Source organism: Mixophyes fleayi, chromosome 5 (assembly GCF_038048845.1).
Source record: "Mixophyes fleayi isolate aMixFle1 chromosome 5, aMixFle1.hap1, whole genome shotgun sequence".
Lineage (NCBI taxonomy): Eukaryota > Metazoa > Chordata > Amphibia > Anura > Limnodynastidae > Mixophyes > Mixophyes fleayi.
The window spans coordinates 127,753,065-127,776,736 of NC_134406.1; the positions used below are offsets into that span (position 1 = coordinate 127,753,065).

The 23,672-nt window shown below is 38.2% G+C and overlaps 1 protein-coding gene across 1 annotated transcript in view; it reads right to left on the minus strand.

Moving 5' to 3' along the window:
* Nucleotides 1–4,371: 4,371 nt before the first annotated feature.
* Nucleotides 4,372–23,672, minus strand: part of SLC9A3 (solute carrier family 9 member A3) — a 104,768-nt gene continuing 85,467 nt past the window's right edge. The window contains exons 12-16 of the mRNA XM_075212822.1: nt 22,338–22,467; nt 13,729–13,902; nt 10,804–10,864; nt 5,764–5,874; nt 4,372–4,747 (exon numbers count right to left, since the gene is read on the minus strand). Of these exons, the coding sequence (XP_075068923.1) occupies nt 4,500–4,747; nt 5,764–5,874; nt 10,804–10,864; nt 13,729–13,902; nt 22,338–22,467 (724 nt within the window). The 3' untranslated portion in view covers nt 4,372–4,499. The remainder of the gene's footprint in view (nt 4,748–5,763; nt 5,875–10,803; nt 10,865–13,728; nt 13,903–22,337; nt 22,468–23,672) is intronic.

Here is a 23,672-nt window from a genome sequence, read left to right on the forward strand (position 1 = left end):
AATGGCAATAATAATTTCACAATTAACTAATGTGTTATCTTATCAGCTGGGATTTAAACACAGTTTTAATTGGTTTCCTTAATTTATAATCTCATTACAGTTGTGTTTCCTCCTGCTCCAAACAATGGGGATAAATATGACAAGGTGGAAGTGATCTGAGTTTCTGCAACTGAGCATGGTGCTGAAACGATTTTGGACAATTAAATGAACGCTGACTTTGTACACGTCTGGCAGCAGCAGACCTCAATGGTGTGTGTGTGCCGAGAAGTGGTTTCTCCTCTGGAAGGTCTTTGTTATTCATTTCTTCTGAGTCAAGTGTATTTATATTATTTTGCATTGTGTCCTTCAGTTCATGAAAAGGCTTAGACAATCGTGCAGACTTTGCTGGCCCTTTCATATCTAACATTGTTTCCCATTCAGATAAAGGTTCTATTTGATCATCTGTAATATATTCCATTATGGTTGCCAAGCTGTTTTTTTCTTTCATTTTTAGTAATGTGTAGTTTGGAGTCCAAGGCCATTGAAGACAAAAAGGAGCAATCTTTGGTGTATCTAAAGCACTCAAGGAATTATATCTTGTTTTGTCATGTGTCAAAGCTTCCAGATTTTCCATAGATGATTTCAAAGCTTGTAGGTCATTAGTGATGCAGTCACCTGGTTATAAAAAAAATATAAAATATACTTATATTTCAGATAGTATCTATAATAAAGTAGGTGGCTCTGCAACATGTACATTTCATAAACTCCATATATGCCAAAACTCGGTCTTTTTGTTATATAACATATTATATAACATACTCAATAAGTGATTCCATACTCAGTATATATGTATTAAATTAATTACCAAAGTTGCAAAAAATCAGAGAATGTGCTGAGTATTTCCATATTACACTTATTGATATGTGACTTATGCTACTCTATCTTTCCATCCATAACTTTACAGTGGCAATAGCACAAGAATGTTTAAATTATGTGTAATGAGGAGGGAATAAATATTTAATTTTTGTCACCAAAAGTACATTCGTCCGAAAATGAAATGAGATTGGGAAGGACCCCGTGTGTGAGCTGCTATGTTGTAGAATTATAAAGGTCTCAGAATCCAAAAGAAAAAATTGTATTAAAAATTCTGCAAATTATAAGGTGTGCATGAAACAGCATATTAAGTATCCAAGTATTCCAATGTATTTACAGCGTTATTGGATTCACAGATGGCAATCTCCTGGGTTATTGGCAAAATCAATTATGGCTGTCAATCAGCATGAAAATGGAATGTTGTATGAAAACTGTCTTGACAAATGACTTGAAGTGGTAGGGAGTAGAGGCTAAATTAAATTTTTGGTTAAAGAAGTTTCCATGTTAGAGTTTTTTAAGTTGTATCAAACTGTCATTTGTATTTGAAATTGGTACAGTTTCATATCCAATGTGAAGAGATTTAAAGAAACTCTTTCAATACAAAAACTTGGTTACTACTGTTTCTTCTATATGGTACAGTCTGTAATTGATGTTGCTAAAACTTGTTAGGAAAGGTCCTTCAGATTACTAAGGCTGGTGTTTAGGGTGAAGAGTTGGGTTCTTCCAAAATTGTCAATATCAGCACTAGACTAAGGTGGCACTGTAGCAAAGAAACAGCGTGGGATTGCCTTCCACAGTGACAAACAGCCCTGGACCAATCAGCACAGAGATGAACTCCGTAAGGAGATCAGGCCCCCCAAAAACTTCAACTCCCTCTTAGGATTAACCAGCCCACTGGAGTGGTGGGTGCAGGTTAAAAAATAAAAAAAAATAGTTAAAAATGTTTATTTCTATCTGTGTTGCACTACAGTTTGCAGTACTTCATTTGACAGCATACCCATGGCTGCCAGGGCATGCTGGTACTTGGTGAACCACAAATGCCAGCATGCCCTGAAAGAGCAGGAGAAATCCTCCCATTATAAATATATTGGCATAACTGCTAAGATCTCATTCACAATGGGAGCTCTTACCGGATTTAGGCTAGCGTCGTCAATTATATATATTTTATTTTACGAAAACCAGGATTTTTACATCAAGATGCCAGTGGTGCCAGACCAGATCTAGGTCTAGTAAAATATAAAATATGCCCACTGACTTAATGGTGGCCTAGGCCTGCTGGGACCAGTATACCACAATGGACAAAATTAGTATTTTTATTTTTTACATTATTAACTCCTTGGATGTGGGAATAGCCCTGGTGCTATTCTGCATGGGGCTGGTCAATGGTAAGGGGTGGGGGTGATTTTTTTTCCTGCAGGCCCAAAACAAGTCCCAGTTTAGTCACAGCAGGTCTGGTAATAGTAACTTTGACACTGCAATAGTCACAGTATAATGGACAGGCATCCTTAAAATCATTGACATTTTAAACACATAATTTTCAAATAAACTGTAGTTGAATAAACAACTCCACAAAGCCCCCATTCAGTGCTTTAATTAAAAGACTATTTTTATTTTATTCCTTCATTTGTCATAATCCAAATGAAGGAGAAAAAAAACCTACGATAATTCCCCATAGAAAAACAACCCACTATGAACAAGTGTCACGAAATGATCAAAATAACACGGGTTACTCTCAAGAATTCTCGTCACTTCCAGTCATTCAAAAGTATTTTCTCATGTTTGCCACTTGTTATTTACTATCATTGAAGGGGAGTCCTGGGTAATCCTAGCTTTGTTCATTTTGTTGTTCATAGTGTGTGTGGGTCTTTTTTGATGGGGATTTTTCTTTTTTTTTATTTGTACTGTAATGCATAAAAAAATATTTTTAAAAATAATGAAGTGAATAAGGGATTTGGGGAGTTGTTTAATCAATTAAAGTTTATTAATTAATTGTGTGTTCTTAGGTACACCAACACATTATATTGACTCTGGATGTGTCAGGGGTCCCAATCTTATTAATTACCAAGCCCCCACAGCTCAGAGCTAAGAGCTCCAATGCTTTTCAGCATTGGACTGGTAACCTCTGTAATGCAGTCCCAAGCCTGAGGCTGGTTTTCACTATAACAGGGAGACCCCACTCACATGGTCTCATTATTGCAATGGAAAACAAGTCAGAACTATGTTGACTAATTGTGTGAAGGAAATTTGCCTAGTTGTGTCACTTGTGGCAGACCGTTTCAAATTTAGTGCAATCATTTATTTATTAAAATAGATTACATATACTGTTTTAGGCACCATAGAGAGAATGAGAGACATATTACCATAAACATACATAAAAAGAAGGGTAAGTGAAGTAGATAAAACATAGAGGTAGCAAAACATGTTAATTCAAATAGCAATTACATTAGTCCAGCTAATGTCTCAATTCTAGAGTACATTTTATATAGAATAAAAAAGCATATATTTTTTGTAAACATATTATATTTTAATATATAAATATATATACCACAAAATAGATACAAAAGGCGCTAGGACACTGCACCAGTATAATAATATTATAGTCCAAAGTCTTGTAATGATTCCTTCTTATATAACACTTCCCCCGTGCGGGTGGCTGCCAATCCTCCGTATCAAGCGTTGTAGCAGGAAAAAATCTAAAAGTAAATGAGAGGAGGCGCACAATAGTGTAGTATGGCAAGTCAATGGAGCCAAGTGAAAAATCCAAAAAAGGAACCAAACCACCAGAAATGAGTGAGCCAGAGCTTCCCACCAAGTGGGTATCAACAGTATCTAAAATAGATATGTATAGCTCATAGAATAGAAAGTCACACACGGCCAGATGACATTCATAAAGGTATAAAACAGGTCACACCAATAAAGATGTATGCGTACCAGAAGCCAATTGTTTAATGGCTTATCTGCAGGATATCACGTAGGCTGTGAGGATGTATTCAATCTTCAGCCACCCTTGGCTATCCTATAGGTTACCTCAATATACAGAAGTACACAGATGTAGTATCCAAAAAATTCAAGTTTAATAAAAACAGTAGTAACTTACACATCCAGAAGCAGATGACAGGCCTATCTGATCAGAGATGGTAGTAGTAGCAGTAACTCAATGCGTTTCGTCTGTACAACAGACTTCATCAGGAGCAAACACAGGTAGTTTTGTGTTTTTTTTTTGTGTATCTATTTTAGATACTGTTGATACCCACTTGGTGGGAAGCTCTGGCTCACTCATTTCTGGTGGTTTGGTTCCTTTTTTGGATTTTTCACTTGGCTCCATTGACTTGCCATACTACACTATTGTGCGCCTCCTCTCATTTACTTTTAGATATATATATATATATATATATATATAAATATATATATATATATATTTATTAAAATATAATATATGTGTGTGTGTGTAATTTGATTATGCATGTTATTCAGCTTTTTATTTACCAGGAAAAAAAATTATTGCATTAATGTGTTATAACAAATATCTGTTAAGACTAATCAGTATGATATGCTTTTTTATTCCTGCAGGTTACAATTCTATAGTTGATTTAACCATGTTTGTATAGCATAGATCTGTGTATAAACAATAAATTCCATCTTATATATTACATATTTGTTGTCTCTGGAAGGAAAGAGCTGGGTCGCTCCTGTGCGCCATCTGTTATCAAAAAGGAATCAACTGATCTATTGCTGATACGCAATGGAGTGAGTCTTCTGAGGTTTCTCGGTGAATACGGTATCTGTACTCGTGCTCTTTGGGATGGGACTACTGCATCTTCGTTGCACAACCAAGGTGCAAACTTCATAGAGATATTTTGATCATCATCAGTTGAAAACACAGGATTATCAATTCCTAAAATTTGGAGTTGAAAATATTTTAGTTTTGCAAAAATTGTAAAGGGTAACAAACTGTAACATTGTCTTCTGAGCTCTTCAAAAACCATAAAAGTGTACAGAATTTAAATGCATATGATAGGGTTAAGTTTCAGTGTTAGACATCTTAGTAACATTTTCTTGGCTGACCATCTGAAAAACAGAAACATTACAGAAAGAGAAATAGAGTAGCTGACTGGTACATTACCAGTACTGCCAGAAATACCACTTAGAGAAATTATAAACATAAGTATTTAGCCTTGTTGTAGGCAGTGACATTAGCTCTTTTTAGATCTGGCTATATGCTAGGTTTGGTGCAGCTATGTACTTGAATTTGTTCATGAAAAGTGCATGCAGGGCGAACCAATGTAGATGTGGTCACATGACTGCTTAGGCCTCACCCCCCCCCCCCCCTCCTGTGCATTCTGGCACTGTATTTGATCTCACTATATGCACCTCTAGGGTGTCAGAGTATGTATATCTGTAAGTGCTTGTCGCTATAGTAGTTTTCTGGCTCCCTTGTGTAATATTCTTTCTTGGTGGATTACCATGGGCTTCCCTCTGCGATATTGTTCCTGGCAGATCCATTGTGCCTGCATATGTTATGAGGTTGCTGCCTGTTCCAAGGAACATTACATTAGTTTCATCCTTGTGAGTATTTCCCAAAGAATGCCCCAAAATCTGTGACATCAGGCTAATTGATATTTTTGTAGCCATTAAAGTTTGTATGCCCAACAATCTTGGGCTTACAACAATAAAACCTCACTTTATTGTGAGATATTCTGTCAACATAAACATGCTCTTGGTGTTCGATGATGTGTTTATAGTTATAACTTAATTTAATTATAGCTGCGGTTCTCATTATTGTGGAGATAAACTTTAATCACACATTTACTTGATCTAAAACTACTACACAAGATAAAACATGTCAAATGCAATAGAACATTTTTTACAAAATATGCATCGCTTATGAATTTTGTATATATTATTTATTACCAAATGCTGTGTCTGGTATTCCTTTGTTCTCTGTCAAAGATGTTAAAAAGGTAATGCTGCCATCAAGTTGATTGTCGTATTCCACAGTGTCGTCTGGACCTATATCTATCTCTGTATAAACACAAATCAAAAAATAATGCACTACAGCTGAAATTAAAACTAAAGTATAGCTAGATAAAGGAAGTTGTTGCTGATTAGGATTTTCCATTTTTTTTTATTTCTAGCCCACAATCTGTCTGATTTATATATACTATAATTACTTAAAAGCTATAATTGTGTCAATATTTTTATAGTATAGTAAAACATATTCAAATGATTACAATACGCAAAATCCAATTTAATTATTTTTGTAAGAAAAGAAGTGCAAAAAAGTGTGGTTCCTTGCTTTGCAGAAAAGTGCAAAACCATTTTCATTTAGCAAAAAAAAAAATAGAATTTTGCATCAGCTGTGACAGAAAGAGACATCCAGAAAGTAGATTTCATTTTGCAGGATAAGATTATGTAAATGGGATAAAGGGGTTGACAAGGCGTATGTAGCCGGTTGCCCCTGCACTGTTGGAGGGCACCCAGCCATTTTTTCCCTGCAAAAGGACATTACTTTTCTGCCACCACTGAGGTGGCTGATTCGGCTTTGTCCTGCTTTTTAAGGACACATTTTGTACCTTCCAGCCTCACTTCATTTCAATGCATTTCTAGGTATAGTTTCTCCCCCCTCCCCCCCCCCCCCCCCAAAAAAGCCCCTTAAAACATACAACAGTGCCACATGTAATAAACGCTGTATAAATGAAATAATAAATTAAGCTAAAATGATTGGTATTTTAGGGTAAATGCAGAAAAGTTTAAAAAATAGTAGGATGATGGACTTTTATGTGACATTTACAGTTTTGCACTTTGCACCTCTTCAGTTTTTAAGTCTCCCCACAAAGCTACGTGTACATACATAGTTTGCAGAGGTTTCTACCAAGAGTGTAGAGTAGGCATGGACCATTGAGGCAAACCACTGCAAAACCAAGGAGATATATGGTATGCAAATATCGTAACAAACATAGATGCTCAAAAGGCCAGATGGTCATACAGATTTGTTTGTCGAATAAGTTTAAAGATTTGCTGGAATATTCCATTGATAAAAAGAATTAAGCAAATTTTGAGAAAGGCACACAGGTTTGAACATATTCAAGCTGTTTGTACATAGTTTGAGTCAGTGCACACCTGTGTGAAATGGCTCAAACACATTCAAGCTGAAATTGATATATATTACCATTTCAAATTGTGAACCACAAACCATGAATGTGAATGGTACACCCCATTAGTCTCAAAACTACTAACTATTACAGAGTGGCTTTCGTACAATCTGACCAATCAGATCAAAACCAATCTGCATTGTTTAGAGTGACACTCATTGCCATGAAGAGCAGCAGTGAATGACTCAAATTTCAGTGGAGCTCCTGTAAAGAGCAGTTCTTTCATTGTCTGTCTATGGATTTGTTTTATCCTTTGTAAAGAATAGAACTCCTGGATTTATGTGACAAATAAATTGGTGGATAAGGATATGTGTGGTGTTTGTATTTAATAAAGTTTATTTTTAACAGTGTTGGTGTGATTATGTTACAGATATATTTACACTGTATATACATTTATTATATAATAAGCTTGGTTGGTCTGTGTGTTGGTCTCTGGAGTCAAGGCATGCTGGGACTTATAGTACCACTGTCAGTGCATGCAGAGTATGGTTAAACTTATTGATCCATAACGGCTTGGTAATTACAGGCTGTCTCTATTCTGGCCTCTAATAATCTAATGATTCCCATCCCAGTGTTGTCCTGATCAGACCTGAATGTTGGGAGATATGCTACGTTCATTACTGTTTTGCATAGTAATGAAATTGACTTTTGATGAAACTGTGAAATTTATTTCTGAATCCATAGCAACCAATTAGATGCTAACTCATTTTTCTAATACACGTTCTAAAATAAGCAAATATTTGATTAATTCATTACAACCCCTTTCTTTGAACAGTTACTGTGCATAAGTAATTTAAAAATGTGCCAAGTGTCTTTGGCAACATTCTACCAGTGAGATGTGCAGTAGATGTAACTGAGGGTTAAAAGAAAGATATCATATCATGCCCTGAGGGACTGCAAATGGATTTAACAAGAAGAGGGTGGGCTACCGCGCTCCCTATTGAGCCTGAAAAGGATAGATTTTGCTGCCAGGGGGACACAAAGCAAAAGGGTCGTCTCTACCCTTGAATGGACTAGTAGGTGAAGAAATCGGTCCCCTGGGGCGCAGACAGAGTGGGTGGGTAAAGAGTATGTTTAGTACCGCTATAGAGTGGATGGTATTCATCCAAGAGCATAAAGCTCAGCATATGATAGCCCTTTCTGGGTTTGGTTACTCGTGGTCTTATTGCTCAGAGGTATAAATATGTATACAGTTTCGGTAAAGACAGTATTTATTGCTCATATATTCAGCAACACAGTATACAACATATATAGTAAATAGCAGGTACCTTGCTATTAAACTAAGCATACATATAGGCAATGTTTAGTAAACAAATATTCCAACACTTGATAGAGGAATAAATGCAATTTCACTCTTTGAAAGACTCTTCGCCGCCTCACCGCTACATATGCTGCAGGTTGCAGCTGACACTCTAGAAGGGACCTATGCATCCCCCCTAAGAAGGGTAAGTCCTTATCTTACACACCACGAACCTGCCCTGCTGGACTTGCCACACCTGCTCCAATCGGATGGGAATTGAATGCATAAGGAATCTATGTACCTGTAAACAGGGCCCATTACCTTTGCCCCAAGGACATTTTTGGAGACTCTATCCTTATGGACATTTATTTTGCTTTGCCTGTTTGTAGTGTTTGATATCTAAATACCGGGGCAGTTCATCACTTGATTGTTTTTACTCTATTGATATTTGTGGTCTATGAAATTGCATTTATTCCTCTATCAAGTGTTGGAATATTTGTTTACTAAACATTGCCTATATGTATGCTTAGTTTAATAGCAAGGTAACTGCTATTTACTATATATGTTGTATACTATGTTGCTGAATATATGAGCAATAAATACTGTCTTTAACAAAACTGTATACATATTTATACCTCTGAGCAATAAGACCACGGTTAATCAAACCCAGAAATGGCTATCATATGCTGAGCTTTATGCTCTTGGATATTCATCCACTCTATAACGGTACTAAACATACTCTTTACCCACCCACTCTCTCTGCGCCCCAGGGGACCGATTTCTTCACCAAATGGATTTAACAGAATTTCAGCGCTGTCAATGTATTCATGTCACTCTCATTGTGTACAAAAAAATCAACTAAACAAGATAATCCCTGAATTATCAATAGTTGCAATAGAAGCAAGCTCAGGACCTCTGAAAACTGAACTCATGAAGATGATAAATAAGTGTTTGTTCAAAAAATGCCTACAGCACTAGTCAATTTGCTATGGATTAAAAGACAATAGAGGCTCAGCTGTAATCACCCTTGATGCAAGTTTCTTTTTTGGCATTGGATGAGAAGAAGGGACTGGCACTTGCTGTTTTGAGATTACATGCATGAATGAGGATGACTACATAGTGTCAGCACAGTGGGCATATTACAAGGCTGTAAAACTAGCAAGGGATAAACACAAGGCAATATAATAAGTGTGAAACAACTCTACCTTTAAAATGTAGTTTTTGGACTGTTTCTCTACAGAGCACGAAGGACATAAATAAAAAACAACACTGGATGTGCACTGCAAAACACCTTTTGTAACAATACAATTTATGGCTTGAATTAATGATGAGAGTAATTTGGCATAGTGTCTTTTGTGTTGTGCACTTTGTGTATTTAAATGTTTTTGTTTTACATTTCTTAAAATGTGTCTAGAAATGCAACTGGAAGTTACAAATGCGCCGCATTATAAATATATATTATCTCCATTTCTGAGTGTGATACTTCCTATTCTAAAGTGGTAGCCCTTTTCAGAAATAATTCACTACATGTGGCAGATCCTCTACTCAAGATTTGCAATGGCTCCTCTAGACAATGTTTTGTTGAGTCTTGTGGGGGATATTGGGAAACATCCATCACTTAATTATATCATATTGAGAGGATTCTACCAGATTTTAACCATTACAATATCTCTGTATTAGGAGCTTCATTCATCATACACATCATCATGAACATTTATTTATATAGCACCAGCAAATTCCATAGCGCTTTTCAATTGGGAACAAACACAGTATTAAAACAATACTGGGTTATACAGACAGAGAGGTAAGAGTGCCCTGCTCACAAGTTTACAATCTATAGGACAATCTGAATTTCATACATAAGGTTAATTGCTACATATTGCATATTGGTCTTGCCAGATTGCATAGGTAAAATGTACTTAGGGGGCTATATGATGCAGTCACACAGCAATGTTGGTCAAAGGGTTGTTGTCTTGTATGAACTGTGTAAAAGGTGGCAATAGGGTATGCTAGGGAGGTTAACCTGATGACGTGGGTTTTTAGAGAAGGCTTGAAGACTAGAGGAAAGTCTTATTGTGCAAGGGGGGGATTTCACAAAGCCTGAAAAAAGTCCTCGGGGCAGGGAATGAATGTGGATGAGAGAGGCAGATCTTGTGAAGAACGGAGGTGTCAAGTTGGGATATATTTTGAGACAAGTGAGGAGATGTATTTTGTGCACTTTTGTTAATGACCTTAATGGTTAGTAGAAGTATTTTATATTGGATTCAATGAAAATTATGAGAGGGCAGCAGTTTTTTTTTTACTTTCGTTAAAATGGCCTCTTTCAAGAGGATCATAGCCACCTAAACGCAGATGTCACAAGCCAGGATCCTTTTAAGCTCTGATCCAGGAAGTTTTTAACCACAGCACAGCAAAAATTTTATCTTACCAATATATAGCAGTTAATCAATGGGCAGTACATTAAAATAGGGAATAAACATGCAAAATAAAAAGGACTCTTTCAAATATATTGAAAATATGTTTTTGCCTATACATAAAATTTGTCTTATATAAGTTTACCATGCTCTTTGTTTTCATATGTAATATTCCCATTCTGTAGCATAAGCATACTGCTGCTTCTCTGCAAAAAAACCAACATATTTTAACATGTAAATGTAAGTAACTGATAAAAGAAATGCTAGAATACAAGTAACTAGGAAATAATTTCAATGCACTTTCTTTATGGTTTTCTTCATTTATCTTCAATCTTTTTGTATTGCTTTTTAACAAATAGCACAATATGAAGTATAATATGAATCTATTAAATACAGAATTCTTGGTAAGTTCAAGTAAACAGCCTTAACAGGATGGGAAGAGAATGGACAAAAATGGTACAGTGGGCTATGACGCTCTTAGTTCATTTAAAGAAGACCCACCGATTCATAGAAACAACAGTCATGTCAAAGGAGGCTAGAAATTAAGAGCCTCGTTTAAAGTTAGGAGGAAAAATGACAAAAAAGAGGAGCAAATTTGCACCTTGGCTAATGTAAAATGTGTGGACAGAGTTAGAGTTGGGAGGTGACATGTCCTAACTCAGACGTCGAGCAACTTGTGCCACAGAGTGGCACTTGAGGGAGTTCTGAAAGGGACTTGAGTTCTGTCTTCCTCTCCTGCTCTACTTTGTTCCTCACAAACAATGGTCTCACTGACTTTTTCTTCCTGTCTGTGTGGCTCAGGCCTTACCTTTCACCAATCACAGCGTCTCCTCCTTTGGCAGAATAAAAATAAAGCTGTCTGTTATCTGTGTGCTACATGCAAAAGTGGTCAGTATTTTACCTGTATGCAAAAAAAATGCATTTGCATTGCAACATGGTTTGTCCAGGGGCAAATTTGTTTATTTTTTTTGCTTCGCTCCAAACACTAACATGTCTATTTATTATTTATCATTATGAGTTACAGAGATAGGAAATCTATTATTGATGCGTTTTTCTTTCAAAATCATGTGCTATCTTCATCCTAAGAACCTTGTTTAGTAGGCTTCCCTTATGATAGCATGGCAGTAGCCCATTCACAGATAGCGAGAAGCCTGATCTCCGGCACATACACCTGTTTTCACTAGAATACACCGGTTTCCACCAACACCCCCCCCCCCCAAATATTGTCTACCAAAACTGAGTCAACTTCTCATTGTGATACAATTATGTTTAAATTTAATAATGCAAAGGTTAAGTTAGAAGACAATCAGAAATTAACTATTTGTAGCTTTGCCAGTGTCAGGCGCCGCCTGTAATGCCGATCAGCGCGTCTGTTTGCCTAGTAACCATACGCGTCACTTCCTCCCCGTTCGGCCGCCCGGCTACAAGTATAGAAAGCGTTCCCGTTGCTAGGCAATGGGACGCTGCATTAAGGAAGCGCTACGGCGCTAATATTATGACAGCGCTGCGGCGCTGAGGCTGATTGGCTATCAGATGTATTTAAGCCTCTCTTGGTCCCACCTCCAGTGCCAGAGTTTCAGGTCCATTCCTGTCCTTCAGCGTTTCCCTCAGTGTTCCTGTTATTGCTCGTCTTCTGACCTTTTGCCTGTCTCCTGATTATTGCCGTATTGCCTGTGACCCTTGTGACCCGGATTGCCTTGACTACCCCTTTGGATCTCCCTTTTGTACCGCGCTGCCAGAACGCTACCGACCCGGCTTGACTCACCACCCCTTTGGATTCTCCTAGTGTACCTGCCTTGTCCGCACCGTTGCAGAAGCAGCCTGTCTGACAATTCCTCTCGTGCTTCGCTATCTGACTCGTGGAAGGACCGCGACCTGCGTGTTTCCTGCAGCTGAGTCCATACCTCCTTGCGGGGGTCCCTGGTGAACACCAGGGGCACGTTAGACTCTGCACCTTCCTTCGAGTAGTGCCAACGATAGCAGGTACGCTATACTCAGTCGTGACAGCCAGTATGAAGATAGAGAGCAATGAAGGAGAGGTGATCAACTTTAGAATAAGCCATCACTCTTTACATACAAAGGTGTGCAATCCCTTTCCTTTAAATGATTTAACAATTGATTATGTCACTATTCTCAAAATAAGACCAGGGGGTAAATGTACCAAGCTCCGATTTTTTCATCGATTAAAAATTGCGGCAAATCACAGGTTATAACCCGCTATTTTAGTCCCCAAGTCGCAAAATGTATTAAGCTGCATTTTTTACTCTGACCTTAAAAATCGCTGGTCATCTCTCGTGATTTGCTGGAATTTCTAACTTTCCCGTGTTTAAGTTAAAAATGCCATTATGGCAGTGAGACCTCTACCACGTGTCCTCCTGCTATAGTGCCAACCACCCCATTTGCCTAGTGCTTTCAGTACTGGGCTAATTATTCCTAGAGGGGGGGGGTGCCATTTTTTCGTGGACCCCACTCCCTAGGGAATCCAGCCTGGGGTTGGTATGTCATTGTGGCAGTGGGACCTCTGCCACGTGTCCTCCTGCCTAGTGCTGGTTGCTTGAAAATCGGGGGGGCCCAACGCAAATTTTTTCCCTATTTTCACGCAACCAGTAGTAGGCTGGCAGTACTAGTGTAACAGTGATGTGCTTACTAATCACGCAGCTAGGATGCAGCATGTTGTATCTAGCAATTTTTAAAGCAAACTCGGGAGAGTTTCTTAATCACAGCTTCATACATTTGAGACTTGTATGGCTAGAGTGGCAAACAGTCGGGACTTCGATCTCTAGCGATTTTTGAAATAGCGATTTTGACAGAATCACATCTCTGGCGATTTTGCATCAAATCTCACTTTAATACATCGGTGAGATGAAACACCCTCGAGAAAATTGATTGGGATTGGGATTTTCAAAATCAGAGCCTGATACATTTACCCCCAGGTGAGAAGAGAGTTTTTAAAATGCTATGTACAATATATATATATATAACAATGTAAAATAAGTGGGTGCTTGCAGTACACTAGTATATCATAGCCCGAATCTCAATCAATCTATGTTTTGAAATTAGTTTTACTTACTCTCTGCCCACGATCTCTTTTGTAATTTTTGTTTAAATGTTTTGCTTGTTTACGTCCAAATTTGGTTGATTTAAAGGACTCTAAGCGCTTCTTCATTGTTCTTTGAAATATCTCCTTAGTTTGTATTTCATCTTCATCTAGTGTAACTTCATGACGACTGTAGAGGTGTTTTTGCTGTTATTAAAAACAGTTAAAGTTAAGACACAATATAGTCAAAGCTATATCAAATTCATGGAAAATAGTTTTAAGTGTCTCTTGCCAAATTAATTAGGTTACTTTTGTTTTTGCCAGATCTTTAATATTTGCTCACATTTTCAACATAAACTATTTTGAAATTGTTCCTTGAAGCAATTTTAATGCTTAAGGTGTAGTCTCAAAATAGCAAACATTAAGCATAATGTTATAGAAAATATACTCCAGATGTGGTGGTTATGTACTAAAGTTTGTGAAATTTGGATGGGTAAACTGGGGGCAATTGATGTGATATAGTGTAATATTTACAGATTTCACTAAACTATGTAGGATTATTAACACAGGCAGGGGATGGCTGTCCTAGGGTTCCCTTGAGTCGGTCTGGGTGACTTGACTATCTGCATTTTTCTTCCTTTATAATTTTCTTAATAGGCTGCAGAGCCAAGTATCACCCACCGGGCTAAAATATGCCAGACAGCCCCTGAACACAGAGTAGGATAGTAATTAGCTAAACAAGAGTTTAGAGAAAATGGTAAACTGAGCTGTGACATGGCAGATTTTAAAGTAATTTAATGCAGATAAATGTAGTTATGTGAATAACTATGCTAATGATAAATGATGATGATGATAATTACATATTAAAGGGAATGTAATTGGAGAAAAATGAGATGGAAAAAGATTGGGGAATACTATTTGATACAAAGTCATGTAGCACCATACAATGCAGACAGTGACTGCAGAGGAAATACAATTCTGGGATGTATAAAAAGGGGGATAAATGCAAACATAATATGAACATATACATCACTTCATAGCTCACATCTTGAGTGTAAGAATATAGTTTTAGGCTAGCCCCACTTGTCACTTCTACTTCACCTCCTCTCTGGGATCTCCCCCAATGGGGAGGAACAAAAAGTAGTTAAGTATGATATACACACTGGGCCTGAGTCACTAAGGAAAGTAAGGCAAAAAAAGAGTAAGTTCTCTCCTGGATAAACAATGTTACAATGCAAGGGGTGAAAATCAGGGGTTTTTTTTGCACATAAGATAAATACTGGCAGTTTTTCATGTAGCACACAAATTCTTGCTAGCCTTAATTTTACACTGACATTTAAAGTTGATCTAGGACATGCCCTACCCAAACTATAAATTTGCCATCACATTTTAAGTTTACACTCCCATCCAAAGCAACATGTTTTTGCCCAGGTGCAAAGTTTCTCCTTTTTTTGCTTTCCTTAATGAATCAGGCACACTGTTCTTAATTGCTGCGCTTTTGTTGTGTGTGGAAAAAACATACACTGAAGAAGCTATGTTGACACAATCATGAGAGTTTGTAAAGTTAAATTGACCTAAAGGAATTTTAGATCAAATTAATTTCCTCAGATTTATCATCAGAAGACAATTCATCAGATCCAATCAAGTCAAAGAGGGGTGTGAAAGAAAGAAGCAAAGAAAAAATGACACCCAGAGCCAGGCTTGTACTTCTCCGGAGTGTGGGGGAACAAAACCCCGGGTCCCTACATCTTCCCTAACTTAATACAAAAATAACTTGACTACAATGAACTAGCTAAAAGCTAATAAGAGTCTCTGGAGTCCTGCCAAACCTAGATCTAGAGTTAAATACATAAATACTAACCTGCAAACATAAAATAAAAAGCTCAAACAAAAGAGCAACCAAGGGTCTTGTTCGTACATACGTACATTTGCGCAGTGTATCTTTAGTATCTGTTGTGTGTGTCTACATATTGCAAGTACTGTTTAGCCAAAGTGTACTTCCACCCAGATTCAAATTGAAACATAGCTTGAGATTTGACTATGGTCGCAACGACACTTAAGTGGCTGCATAATATTAGTGTTCTAGTTGTTAAAAAAAAACATCTTATTAATTATTGTTTAATGTCTAACCTGTGTTTATTATTCTATTGTTTAGTTTTCATTTTTTCCTGTAGAGAATAAAAATGTACAATATGGGGATCAGAACATTTAGAGGTTATGATATGTTGTCCTTATCTTAATCAGGTAAATGGTTAGTAAATTATTAACCTTACTTTATTGTGATTGTGTTTATAGTGTGAAAAAATGGGTGATAAGATCAAAATGGTGCTAATTTTTAACTACTTTAAAATCAATACTGCTGATGCTGTGAGTCTTCAACATATACTGTATATTGTTTACTAGCATGTTAATTATCAAAAATGTCTTGGATTGTATGACTGTACTCTATATCTTCCAGTGAGCTCCTTCAGCTTATCAAAGATAATGAATACATTTTTCCATCACGGACAATACTACAAATATTCATTAACTAGCTGTTGTAACCAGTATTACACTTAAGGAAAAAGATGCTCTCCCACAATGCTTGAAATCTAAGAACACATGTTCTGATGCTTTAATAGAGTTTCGATGCATCTCCATTAGAGATGTTCACTGACTCCCGTGTTCTGGTTTTGGTTTTGGATCTGGATTAACTTCGTGTTTTGGACTTGGCTTTGGCAAAACTGCCCTTACGTGCAGGGGAGGACTGGCAAATTTTGGCCCGGGGGGCAAGATTCGATTCAGCAGTCTATTTTAAAGGGAAAAATAATGCAAGTGAATCAGCCCAAGGTAGCGCACTATGGGACCGGGCCAGGGGGCAGATGCCCCCTTGCCCCCCAGCCCAGCCTGCCCCTGCTTGCGTGTTTTGGTTTTGGATCCCTATTGTTTTCTAAAATCCCTATTATTTTGCTAAAATCACATAACTTTGCTTTTTTCCCCCCTACATTATTATTAACCTCAATAACACTAATTTCAAGTCATTTGCAGTCAATTTTGAGCACCTCACAGCAGGTCACAATATTATTTTCAAACACTTTCAAACAAAAGCTGCAGTGACCTGGCTGGATGCTAAGCGACAGAGCAATGACACAAACACACTGCAGTTCAGAGCACATTTAGGAAACATTGCCAAACAGCAGTGGCAGAAAAGAAAAGTGTTACAAGATGGAAATGTCCTTAGATTATGAATTCAGTTATGGTTTATTTGATCACTCCACTGATCCTTGGATAACTGTGGTAATTCTACAGCTAATACATGGCGACGAGCGCTGACCACCCCGGGATGCGTGCTTTTATCAGACCGACACCAATTCAGGGTGCCACACAATGCACTAAAAAGAGCCATTGTAATTCACAGCAAAAAACAAGTTCATCACTGAGCTTTGAATCAGCCCCAATTCCCCAAAAATTATAATATAGTTAGGTACCTTTGATGTAAAGTGCAGATTACAAAGACTTTGTGCATTACTGATGAAACAGCAGCAAAGTGGAAGATAAAACATATACACGTCTATTTAGAAATCCATACTTACATTACTTCTGCAAGCAACGTTGTTCTTTGTTAATAAAACTTGTCTTTATAACATTCAAAACAATTAAAAATAATCCTCCACATTCTTTGGATATTGATAGTTGATAGTAGGATCAGGTGGAGTTACAGCAGAGGTGTCACTAATTCTGGTCAATTATTTTACAGTAGACAAGACCAATATCAAAATGCTGTGCTGAGTCATCTGCATCATCAATGAGTGTCTAAGATTTTTGCAAAGCACACAACAGTATATAGCACATGTAGGTAACATTGGCACACAGCGGTAGCTGAAAGGATAAGTATGTTGGATCTTGAAAAGGACATGCACACTTAAACAAACCAAGCACTTCAGCGACAAGGAGTGTCACTTTTGAGGCTGATGTGCTTGGTTTGTTTGGGCCCCCACAAAACAAGCTAACAATGGCCTTAAGGCACCTAAGTAACAGTGCTGTTAATGAGCTCTACTGTGGTAAAATGTTGTTGACATCATCCTGAGCCTCATCCTCACCCTCATCAGTTTGTACATCATCCTCACACATTATTAATTCATCACTGCTGGAATCCACCATTACAGAAGTCTCAGTATTTTGATGTAATTGGCGAGAAAGGCCTTCCTTGTGGAAATTGAAGTTCATTTTTATGAACATCATCTTTTCCACATTTTGAGGAAGTAGCCTCCTACGCCGATCGTTGACAAGGTTCCCGGCTGTGCTGAAAACTCTTTCCGAGTACACACTGGAGGGTGGGCAGCTTAGGCAGTGCAAAGCGACTTGGTACATGGGTCTTCAAATTCCCTTTTTTTCCTCCCAGTATGTAAAGGGACTGTCTGATGTGTCTATTTCTATGCTGTCGGTAAAATAATCTTCCACCATCCTTTGGATGTTGATAGTAGGATCAGGTGCAGCTACGGCAGAGGTGTCACATTTTTTGGTCAATTCTTTTAGACCAGATCAGATGTCAAAATGTTGTGCTGAGTGATCTGCATCATCCCTTGGTCTCTGGGGAAAGCTAAGTTTTTTCCTAGCAACAGTTGACTGAGAAACTAAAGGAGGAAACGGCATCCTGTCACATAACACTTGAGCTGTCATCTTGCTCACCAGGAGCTCCTTGCATCTCTTCAGATCTGGGTCAGTTGGAAACAAAGAGAAGACATAGCTCTTAAAGCTAGGATCAAGCATAGTCGCCAAAATGTAGTGATCCAATTTTAAGATTTTGATAACTCAAGGGACCTTGCGAAGCAAATAAAGTACTTGATCTACAAGTCCGACATACTTAGCGTAATTGCTTTGTTTCATCTCCTCCTTCAGTTTCTCAAGCTGGTTTTCCAAAGGTCTAATTAAGGGAATCACTTGATTCAAGCTAGCAGTGTCTGAACTCACTTCACAGGTGACTACTTCAAATGGTTTTAGCAACTTGCACAACACAGAAATTATTCTCCATTGCGCTTGAGTAAAATACATCCCTCCTCTTTTCCCAATGTCATGGCTTGTGGAGTAACCATGGATGGCTTTTCATTGTTTCTCCATCTGCAGAAGCATATACATGGTGGAATTCAACCTTGTCACCACCTCTTGCTTCAGTTGGTGGCAGGGCAAATTAAATTGCTTTTGTAGCTGCTGCAATCTCCTACATGCTGTTGCCGAATGCGGAAATGTCCAGATATTTTACGGGCCACAGACAGCATCTCCTGCACGTCCCTGTCATTTTTTTAAAAACTCTGCACCACCAAGTTTATTGTGTGAGCAAAACAGGGAATGTGATGGAATTCACCCAGCTGTAATGCTCGCACTATATTGGTGGCGTTATCAGAAATGACATATACTGAGGAGAGTCCAAGCGGGATAAGCCAAGTTGCAATGACATCCCTTAGTTTTTGTAACAGATTGTCAGCTGTATGCCTCTTAGTGAAGCCAGTGATGCACAGAGTAGCCTGCCTCTGAAAAATGGGATGTACTTGGGTACATGCTGCTGCTGTTCCTGCTGGTGAAGGCGAGTGATCAACCCAGTGGGCTGTCACAGTCATATAATCTTTAGTTTGCCCAGTTCCGCTTGTCCACATATCTGTGGTTAAGTGTACAGTGGGTAGAATGGCATTTTTTAGCCCAATAATTACATTTTTACGAACCTTCTGGTAGATGTGAGGAATAGCTTTTCTAGTAAAATGGCGTCGTGATGGAATTTGGTAACGGGGACACAAGACCTCAAGTAACTGTCTAAAACCAGCTGCATTAATAGTGGATATTGGACGCAGATCTAATACTAGCATAGTCTCAATGGCGTCTGAGATCCGCTTTGCGACTGGGTGAAAGCTTTCATACTTGCTTCCTCTTGCAAAGGACTGTTTAACAGTCAATTGTTGTAAACTACTAGTAATCTTATTCTTGGTCTGCTTCTGGGATGAAGATTCACCCCCAGCAGCAGCAGCAGTGGGACTAACGTTCAAGAATTCTTCTGAGGAATCCAGGATAGTGGAGGAGTCATCTAGCCTTAGCAACTTGGATGCAGGACTAACTCCGATTGCTACTGAGGATATTGATGAGGACGGTGTTGTGCGTGTATATTGCAGGTGTCGGGATCTAGCTGAGAGAAGGGACCTAGCTGATGATGCTGGATTGCTTGTTGTTATTTTCTTAGCATAAGTTTCCAATTTTCCCAACAGCTTGCCATGAACTCACTTCAAATGGCTTAACATGGATGAGGTTCCTAGATGGTTAAGGTTCCTAACTCTACTGACTGTGGCTTTACAAACGCTACAAATGGCTAGACAACTGTTGTCAGGATTTGGGTAAAAATAATTCCACACAAAAGAGATGGAATTTTTGGTCTTATGCCCAGGCATGACAATGACCTTCTTCTTATCACGTGCAACAGCTGCTTCCACTGGTGCAGAACTTACACAAACAACATCATCCTCATCGACATCCTCATTAGCGCCCTCGTCAGCCACACAAATATCCCCCTCATCCTGTTGCAATTCCAAATTGGCATCCTCAATTTGTGTATCACTGGCTACACTTGGGCTGTTCATGCACACATCTGCAGAAATGCTGAAAGGGGCCTTCTTTATGGGTACACTATCAGAAAGGTTAGGCTTACACATAGCACTCGTGCATAGACTCTCCTCAGGGATTTGTGTCATTTCTGAATACATTTTCCTTTAATGCCTTACTGTTTTCTGCCAGCTCGGCTTTTACACGTAAAAGTATTTGGACACCACTATTGTAGTCAAAATGACAGGGTCTTGCTTGGTCATGACTGACCTTACCTCAGTGACAGTTGCAGAACTAGCACTCTTAGAGAAGGGCGAAGTCCTCATTCTTTGATTGCCACTGTAGAATGGCATGTTGGCAATTTTATTTTTTTCTGCAGATAACTTTGCCTGGATTACAGGTCTTTTTTTCTTGACCAAGGTAAAAGGTGTTTGTTTACATTTTTGTTTCCCTGACTTAAAAACACTATGCACTTTAACATATGCTATAGCAGATGACGTAGATTACGATTATCATGACTGCTGTAAATCCATTTTGATAACACAGTACAATGTGACTGCAGATTTAAAAGACCAAGACTGCCAGTCCTATTATTTCTATTTCAGCAATGAATATTAGCAATGGAGCAATGGAGCTCTCCTCTTTGTGTGTTAACTATATAACACCATACAATTTGATTGCAGATTTAGACAAAGACTCCCAGCCCTATTATTTCTATTTCAGCAATGACAAATAGCAATGGAATAATGGAGCTCACCAGAATGTCACTGGAGACATTGAAGAACACTGCTACCACTGCTTTTTCTTTTCTACCTATGACACTGTCCAACTGCACTAGAGACTGCCAAGAACCGTGCTACCCCTTCTGTGTCTCTCTGTAAAATGGCGCTGGATCGCCTTAGAGGGCGTATCTTATAGAATCCAAAACTCGCGAGATTCGACTACATAACAATGACGATTTGCCTCGTTTTCAATTCCGACGACGTGTGAATGTACTAAGCCGCCTCAGTTCGGTACTCGGATCTACTAAGTTCGGGTGTGTTCGGTTCTCTGGGAACCGAGCCTGAGCATCTCTAATCTCCATACAAGGCTGCTTTATATCATGTTAAAATATGCTATTCTTAAAAAATAAAAAAAATGTTTTTCTCCCTACATGGAATAAAAAAAAGTTAAATAAAAAAACACAAAACACACAGAAGAGATAACCTTACTTTATGATGACCTACACACACTTGTATAGAGATACAAATTGCAGATTACAATTTAAAGGCTTTTCTTTAGTCTTTTAGTATAATTGGATACAATTTTAGGGATTCCTGTCCGTTTGGTCAATTTTTCTGTAACCTCTGGGGTCTCCAGGGGTCCCAATCTTGTTAATTATGCAGGTGGATCAGGATTAGTTTCAGTGCTATCAAGCATGGGACTGTTAGCATCTGGAAAGGGGGGCACATTTTTTTGCATCCCATCTACCCATACTGGTACCAGTACTAAACTATATCAGACTTGTGGTCTTCCTGGATTGGCAGAAACATATCTAGGCTGTCTAGCGTTGGGGCTGGTTGTGAATTTGGGGAAAGTGGGATTCTGGACAGTACAACAAAATGAAACAAATCAGTATGGCGCTCCACTTATAGTGCAGCCAAATACGTACAAAGGCACCACACTAAGACATAGGAATAATTATATATACAAATGCGTACATCAGGCGCTCTTACATAGCACATTGAGATGATGATCCTTATTTCGTAACAACATGTAGAAATAATGGAAAAGATTTGTCTGTTTTGAGGAAACCTCCACTCAGCTTTGTCTAAAAAACAGACTTACAACACAAAGACCATATATAGTGTAGTACATAGGTTCAAATACAGGATAAAATATAAGATCTCCTTATTAGTTTAGTCCATTTCCCCTAGATGTTGTTTCGTTCATTTTCGGACATCAATGTGCTAGACTCCTGTCTCTACTACTTACTCTTTTATTACTAAGTGCTGTCATCTACTGCCAAGCTCATCAAATTAATTAAATTGAAACATATATATATATATATATATATATATATGTCAGACACACACACTTGCCTGTCTTCTTGGTTTATACAGATATTGCTGCAGAGTATGGTGGCTTAATATATCTTCTACCTCTCTTACGCTTTTTCTCCGTTGCTCCAATGCTTGCATGTCTAGGCAGACTGCACTGACATTTTCTCTTCTGAAATAGAGAGTTTATATATGTTTGTGGCAGCTAATAATAAGTAACCATGTACACATGCCAGACATTAAAGTTCATATACAAATGTGCACAACAAGACAGCTCTGCAGTGCACATGTCAATTTTGCTTACTGCAAATGCACCTCATTTTATGTGATCCACATAGATTTTGTACAGGAAAAGGGCATTGTCCTTACCTTCCAACATTGAGACATGCCGAATCTGTACAAAATAAAGCCCCCCTCCCTGATAGACACATGCCCGTCCTGATCATCCGCAGAGTGCCCACTTTTGGGCTAAACCCATATTTGCATAAACTCCACACCTTTTGAAGTCTGTAATTCGGAAACTGCTCTGCCAAAATCGGGACAGTTGGGAGGTATGGCATAGGAGGATATGGGACATTCCTTGCTGAGTGTGAGTTCAACAAATATGATCAGTAAAACTCAATAGCAAAGACAAGATTTTTTAAATGAGATTCAAGATGAGGAGAAGTTGCATGTAGTTCTGTTTAACATTTTGCACATGGAATAGTAAGAAAAACCCTTTCATTCTGTGATGCAGTTTTGTCTATGCTATCTCTGTATTCCATGAAATCCTTGTGCCTTACCTATTTGAACTTGACATTGCGAACTGTTATATACTAAAAGGAGTTTATATGTCGCACAAATTTTGTGATTTTTGTGGTTAGGTAAGGATCACTTTATTCTGAAAAAGTTTTCCCTGGCACAATAATTGTTTAACATTAGCAAGCACATCGTTTATTACATCAATAACATGGAATAAGATCAAATAAACATATATAAATATGCATGGCTCGGACCAAAAAAAAGGACTTGTATAAGTGAATATACACACAGTACAGCAATACTGGAGTGCCCAGTAGTCCGTGGGATAAATTGTCCAGATAGTCCAAGACCCACAATAGGTCCTAATAGTAAATTCAGGAGAAACAAACCAATAGCTGGAACACTCATAGATATAGTAAGCTTCAGTTATTATGTTAGGATTCCAAAATCCATAAGGAAAAATCTGGTTACAGCCAAAGTTAGAACAGATGTAGAGAACAGTAATCCTTATATAAAGTCATTTATAAACTAGAGGCACTATTTGGCTGCACTCTCCTCGATACACATGCCAGGAACAACCAGCGGTGAATGTTTTTTTATAAATGGTTCTTTATAAATGACTTTATACGAGGATTG